The sequence below is a fragment of the Ceratotherium simum genome, chromosome X, assembly GCF_057802395.1.
Source record: "Ceratotherium simum simum isolate JZ-2026a chromosome X, ASM5780239v1, whole genome shotgun sequence".
NCBI classification, from domain to species: domain Eukaryota; kingdom Metazoa; phylum Chordata; class Mammalia; order Perissodactyla; family Rhinocerotidae; genus Ceratotherium; species Ceratotherium simum.
Window position 1 is genome coordinate 4,651,128 of NC_141940.1, and position 6,280 is coordinate 4,657,407.

The window sequence follows — 6,280 nt, forward strand, 5'->3', positions numbered from 1 at the left end:
TGCCACTCAGACACAAACAAAATTACGCAGTAGCTTCAAGTAGCCCACTTCATCTCCAACCTAAGGAAAGCAGGCCACATCAAGAAAGAGAGAAGTTACGAGATTTATAGGGAGACTAGTCGCCAAATACAATGGAGTGGGTTATTTTACTTCTAAGACTGCTGTGAGTCAGAAATTTAGACTGTTATAATAGAGAACAGTTTTAAAAACGTAATACTGTTTATTTAACTTCAAAAACATTTCAGCATTCTAAACATACAAAAAATAACAGAACATTGCAAATTGTGTTTAGTACAGAAGGTTCTTGAACTCTCATTGATGCAGTGGCTCTTCACTTTGCTGACAATGAAGAGTTCTACAGTTTAAAAACAAACAGTTTAAAACTACCGCACTTAACTAAAAAAGATCCAAACACTTCTCATGCCAGCTGACCCCCCTTTTCCACAGCTAAGAATGGCAGCAGAATGCTATGTCACTATATACAAAAACAAGACAACCTGAAGCTAAATGGATGCCCACTGCAGTGTCCACAGGTCCAGCCTCACAGTGCATGCCCTGAGCTACAGCCCCTCCCAAAGGCATCTTCCCCACAGCCTCAACGCCAAGCAAGGAGCATCAAGAGTTTGTCTCGGTTGTTTTGTTCTTTTTACAAACTATAGATATGTACAGTTGATAACTCATGATTTCTAGCCAATAACCATAGTTAACACCACCTTACAAATTAAAAAAAGAAAACGCCAGAAACATCTTTAAATGCCTTGTCACACCAACAGCAAAGTGCACAGAGTGAGGAGAACACGAGAGCCTTTTCATTTTAAAAATGTTTGGAAATATGTACAACTTTGATACAGTTTCAGGGTGCTCCGGACACCCATGGCCACTTCATGTAAACCACTGACAATTTCTAGAGCACTTTGAGAGACTACAATATGATCATGATCCAATTGTGTAATTAAACCTAATGAGGGCAACAGACACCTCTGCAATAAGAGATGTGTCAATTACGGCGCTCCCCTACTCTAAGGTATTCACAAGGAGACAGATAAACAGTTTTTTTATTCATCCTCCTCATCCTCCTCCTCCTCCTCCTCTTCTTCCTCCTCATCTTCTTCGTCTTCCTCTTCCACCTTTTTCCGGGCAACTTTCGCAGGACCCTTTGCACCATCAAACTTTCCTTTAGACTTATAGTCAGCGACATCCTGGAAGGAACAGGGACACATTCCAAATGAGTAGACAAGCTCTCCTGCAGCTGTTTTAGCAAAGGATAGAAACATGTTGTCCCCCCCTCAGAACAAGAAAGCAGGAACTGAAAACAAGGAAGACAGGGCTGCTATTTGAAGTACTCGTTTCCAGGTACAAACTTGGTTCTCAGACACTCAAATGTAAAAGTTAGTGGGTTTTCCAGTGTCCTTTAATTCACGTTAATAGCACTGATCAAATCCTCTGCCCATGGCATCCCACATTGTCAAATTTTTTAAGCCTGCCTGAAGTCGTTCTAAAGACAAAAATCCATCAGAAGCCTGAACACCATCACACACGGCTGATCTTGCACAGAGATGGGCCCTTGCATGCTTTACTAATGACTCAGCCCAACAAAGCGGCCTTACACCCCACAACCCACTCATACCCTGGGCATCTGACTGCTCGCCTGTCCAGGCTGCCAGGCTGGCCCCAGACTGAGCTGGGCACACTCTAGGCCACCTCACCTTCTCGTACTTCTCCTTCAGCTTCGCCGCCTTATTGTTGTAAGGCTGCTTTTCACTGTCACTTAAGTTATTCCACATCTCACCCAGCTTCTTTGCCACGTCTCCAATAGAGATGCCAGGGTTTGTCGATTTGATCTTGGGGCGGAATTCTGAACAGAACAGGAAGAATCCAGACCTTGAGGAAGAGAGTTGTATAAATGAGATGAGAACCCACAACAACGTGAGCTTAAATCAAAATCCCATGTTTCTGAATGCACATACTTTCTACTGCTATGACTCCTCCCCTAAAAGAAAGAACTGTGTGAGACTATATATGATATGACAAAGTTGTAGGTTCTAGAATATTTAAGATACTTCAGAAACATACAGTACTTTCTTGATCTCTCAGTTACTGGGAAAGGGATAGAGAACATCCCTAAGGACCATGACACCCAGAACCGGGCTGCCTCCTTCCTGGCAGAAAGGCCAACAGGCAACTCCCACGTACACACAGCTCACAAACTCCTCAGCCTTAACCGTGGACTTCCCTGGCAGTACATTTTAAAGCTCAAAGTACAGAATGTTTTGCAGTGGTATCTCAACGTTTCTTAGGTAAGGTGTTCTCTAAAAAATCTTGCAAGCAGAAGGAAATCTCTTAATGGTTATCCTGAATCCTGTAGTCACTTACGGTGGCCTTTTGGGGGCATTAGGGTCCTTCTTCTTCTTCCCTCCCTTAGCTGGTCCATAATCCTTCATTTCCCGATCATAGCGTACTTTATCTGCTTTTGCCATTTCATCAAATTTAGACTTCTCTTTCCCAGACATTGTCTGCAAAGAACAGGATCTGTTAAATTCCTAATGCAGTGAGCACATACTTGTCCAGTTGTCCTATAATTAAAGTAGCGCCTGCTATAACCACTTGCAAAAGGAGATGATGCCTTAGAGCCTTGTAAGAGTTTTAAAAAATAAAAGCACACATACAAAATTCTAAACACAGGCAACAAAAGTGAAAGTAAAGAGGAAGAAAATAGCTACCCAGGGCTACTCTGAAGGTAAGTAACCCCAAAGTGTGCAATCCAGCTAAGATGAGCTTGAAGGATACAAAAGAAAAATACCTTCCACCTCTCAGAGCACTTCTTGGAAAATTCTGCAAAATTGACAGGGACCTCTGGGTTTTTCTTCTTATGTTCCTCTCTGCACGTCTGCACAAAGAAGGCATAAGCAGACATCTTGCCCTTTGGTTTCTTGGGATCACCTTTCGCCATCCTGACTGTGATGGATGAAAGGAAGAGAGACAAAGAAAAACAAATACAATGAATAGAACAGACCTAGGAGAGATACCAAAGGCACAGCAAACTTTAAATTAAGGCGTCGTTAGGAAGCACCCTCCCCCCGCCAATGCCTGATGCCACTGGCAGCTGAAGCCAGAGTGGGGAGGAAATCAGTTTCACTGTCACTTGTCATTTAACTTTTGACCGGCATGAAGTGCGCTGGTTTGCAAGTTACTTCTTGGAGAGCAATCAAGTTCTCCAAATGGAACCGACCCAAGTGGGGTGGCTCAGCATCTCACTGCAATTCCGAACTACTACGTTTTGGAAACTACAACCACAAAGTGGGAAGCGTGCTGGGAGGACACATTTGTAGGGAGTGCAGGGGGATGACAGAGGCTTGAAACCAATGACTTAAGGCTAGCTGGTCATCTGTTTAAGTCCTATGTTAGAGACAAAAATACTGTCACTGCTGCTAAACACAAGCTCAAAACAGAACTGTAAATAGGGAACATTTGAAATTTCACCATTGTTGATGCGTTTTGGCTTTTAAAAATGGCTTTTACAAGTGTGACCTGGCCAGCAAGCAGCTATCCCTTGTACTAGGAGTTAAAATCTGTCACTTCGTCATTATCTAAAAGGAGGGGATACCAAAGGGGCTAGACTTGCTCATCTGTAAAGCGCAACGCGTGTCCAGCCAGGAACACTTTCTCCAAAGTTTCCAAATAAAAATGCAGCTGTGGCGTGTCATCGTCCCTGTCCCACCCCCCAGCTTCCCGCCATCTTTTCCTTTTCCCACACCCAAGGTCATCATGTAAAACTAAAGCGTTCCCCTTTGCGGGAACCGACTGAGGGGGTGCATTAGGGCCCGCAGAGGCAGCGCGGGTGGGGCGGGACGGGGCGCAGGGTAGCCCCGGGACAGCAGCGGGCAGCCGGGCTCAGCCCCGTGCTGGGTCACCCGGACACCAATAATTCACCTTCCATTTTGTCAAAAGCTTCCTGATGAAAGAAAGTGCCCCTGAAATCCACCGCTGCCACCCCCGGGGGTCGCGCGGGGCCGGGTGCGGTGGTGGAAGCAGCGCACCGGAGGCGCGGAGCCAGGCCGGCAGCAACGGCGGTGATGGTGGCGCCCGCCGTGCCTCCGAGCCCCGTTCGCTAAAATGGCTGATCCGCGCGCGGCCGGCGCAGGCGGCGGCGGCGGCGAACAAAGCGGTCCGGGCCCCGCCGCCCGCTCGCCGGCCCCCGCCCCGCCCCGCCCCGCCCGGGCCGCCTGCGGGCGCGGGGCTGCGGGCACCGCGGGGCGGACCCCCTGCCGGCGCGGGGCGCACTCCTCGGGATAACAAAGGCGCCCGTGCAGCCATGACGCTCTGCCGCGCCGGGGCCCGCGGAGGCGCCCCCGGCCCTCCACGCCGCCAGCCCCGGGCCGCGGGCGCCGGGGCCGAGGCCAGAGCCCGCCTGGGAGCCCCCGCAGCCCGCCCCGCCCGCCTGTCCTCCCCTCGCTGGGGCCAGCACCACGCCAGCCATATTAGCGGCGGCGGCGGTGCCCGGCGGGCAGGCGACGAGCGGGGGGCGGCCGGCCTGCGCCCCCCCCCCTCCGGGGCCGCCGGGCGCTCCCGCGACGGCCATGTTAATGCAGAAGCAGCAGTGCAGCCCGCGGGCTCGCGCGGCGCCTGGCCGAGGCCGGGAGCGAAGTTTGCGCGCGCCGCAGCCCCCGGCGGGCACCGGCCGCTCGCCCCCCCGCGGAGTCTGTCCCGGGCCGGGGAGCACCTGGCCCCCTTCCCAGTGCCGCCGCCCGGCGCCGGGACGCGCGCCGCCCAAGCCCGCAGCCGCCCCTCGGCTCGCGCCGCCGCCGCCGCCGCCACCGTCGCCGCAGCTGCCGAACATCTGGCCTCAGGGGGCCTTGGCCCCTCGGCCGCTGTGCCGGGGGGCGGCGGCCGAGGGCGGCTCGGAGGAGGGAGCCCAGCCCCGACAGCGGGGAGCTCAGGCTGAAGCACTGAAAAGTTGAAACACCTGAATTGCTTCTTCCTTCCCGGCCACCCAGCAAGAGGGAAGGCGAAGGGGGCGGGAAGGGCGCGGGGAGCACAGGCAGGGGGAGGCGGCGGCGGGGCGCGCTCGCGGCGGCGCGGGCCGTAAAGTTGTGCGGGCGCTGCGGCGGCGGCGGCGGGCGCGGGCGGTGCGAAACGTACCTGTATTGTTCGCTAGTCTGGGCAGCGCAGGGCACGACGCGCGGCTCAGTGCTCCCCAGCCTCGCGCTAGCTGCCTCCACGAGAGCCGCCTGATTGGCCAGCGGGCTCCGCCGTTTAAAACAGCCTCCTCGCCCGGCCATTGGCTGCGGGGCTCATGCATATTAAACAGGCGCGGGCGCCTATTGGGCGCGGCCGCTGGGATCATTCATTCAAACAGAACAACCCGCCGGCGCTGGTTACCGAGGCAAAACAGAGGAATAATAATATTCTCGCTTTCCCACCCCCCGTTCCCCACCTCTTCGAACCAAGCTGGGATCTCAAAGGACTTTGGAAAGGTGGCCCCGCCATTCCTGGCGGCCAAGGCCTCTGGCATGGGAAGGAGAGGTCTAGCCCGGCTACGCTGCCCTCTGCTCCCGCCACAGCCCGGCCTGGGGGCCCCTGGCCCCCAGGCATCACCCCAGCCCAGGAAACCTCCGGGGGCCGATCGGTGAAGATCGATGGTCCTCTACTTCTACCCAGTCCCGCCGCGGCTCCACAACAGGAGCCTGGCCACAGCTCGCTCCTCGATGCCGGTGGAAGACAGCTGCTCCCTCGCCAAGACCTCGGTGTTTTGGCACTCGGACGCCACTGCCCTGTTCGAAAGGGACCTGACTCCGCTCCTGCAGGTCGGGATCGACTAGGCTCTTCCCACTAATTGCCAGAAAGTCTATTTGTGCCTGCAGTTGCATAAACGGCGACCTAGGTGGGCTAGCAGAGGAAAACGGAGTTTGGCAAAAGCAGAAAAATCGTTTTGTGGGCAGGGAGTCCCCTCTTCATTGCCTCAGTTCAGGCCTGCATTCCCTCTGTTCTCCTGGCACACACCCTAGTGAAGAATAAAAGTTCTTGGAATAAAAAAATGGGATTCAACTTGGCCTCAGCTTTGCCACTAACTGGTGGTATGGCCTTGAGCAAGTCACTTCTTTTGGGGGATTCAAGCAATGGTTTTCCAAGTGTGTGCAGGAGGAAGAAGTGTCAGCTCTAAGGGATATGTGGAAATGCCCCATGTCTGGGAGTCCTTGCTGGAATTTAATTTAATAAGAGGAGGGGATGGCCAGGGATGCTAAATGTCCTGCGCTGCAGGGGACAGTCACACAAGAGGAGG

The 6,280-nt window shown here is 53.5% G+C and overlaps 1 protein-coding gene across 2 annotated transcripts; it reads right to left on the minus strand.

Moving 5' to 3' along the window:
• Positions 1 to 200: 200 nt before the first annotated feature.
• HMGB3 (high mobility group box 3) lies at positions 201 to 5,237 on the minus strand. Of its 2 annotated transcripts, none has more exons than XM_004443184.3 (5): positions 5,140 to 5,237; positions 2,801 to 2,955; positions 2,374 to 2,513; positions 1,707 to 1,881; positions 201 to 1,199 (listed from the first exon to the last, which is right to left on the minus strand). In XM_004443184.3, the coding sequence occupies exons 2-5, from the start codon at positions 2,948 to 2,950 to the stop codon at positions 1,056 to 1,058; spliced, it is 609 nt and encodes a 202-aa protein (XP_004443241.1). In that variant the 5' UTR covers positions 2,951 to 2,955; positions 5,140 to 5,237; the 3' UTR covers positions 201 to 1,055. The 2 variants fall into 2 exon arrangements, with proteins under 2 accessions (XP_004443241.1, XP_087283387.1); XM_087427261.1 differs by lacking the exon at positions 5,140 to 5,237 and adding an exon at positions 3,931 to 3,948.
• Positions 5,238 to 6,280: the final 1,043 nt, after the last annotated feature.

Bases quoted from the DNA above. Each gene is read 5' to 3' on its own strand.
- HMGB3 (XM_087427261.1), bottom strand. The intron at 2,514-2,800 runs GTATTTTTCTTT...TGTTCTTTGCAG, and splicing joins AGTGCTCTGAGAGGTGGAAG to ACAATGTCTGGGAAAGAGAA. The intron at 1,200-1,706 runs GTGAGGTGGCCT...TGTTCCTTCCAG, and splicing joins TGAAGGAGAAGTACGAGAAG to GATGTCGCTGACTATAAGTC.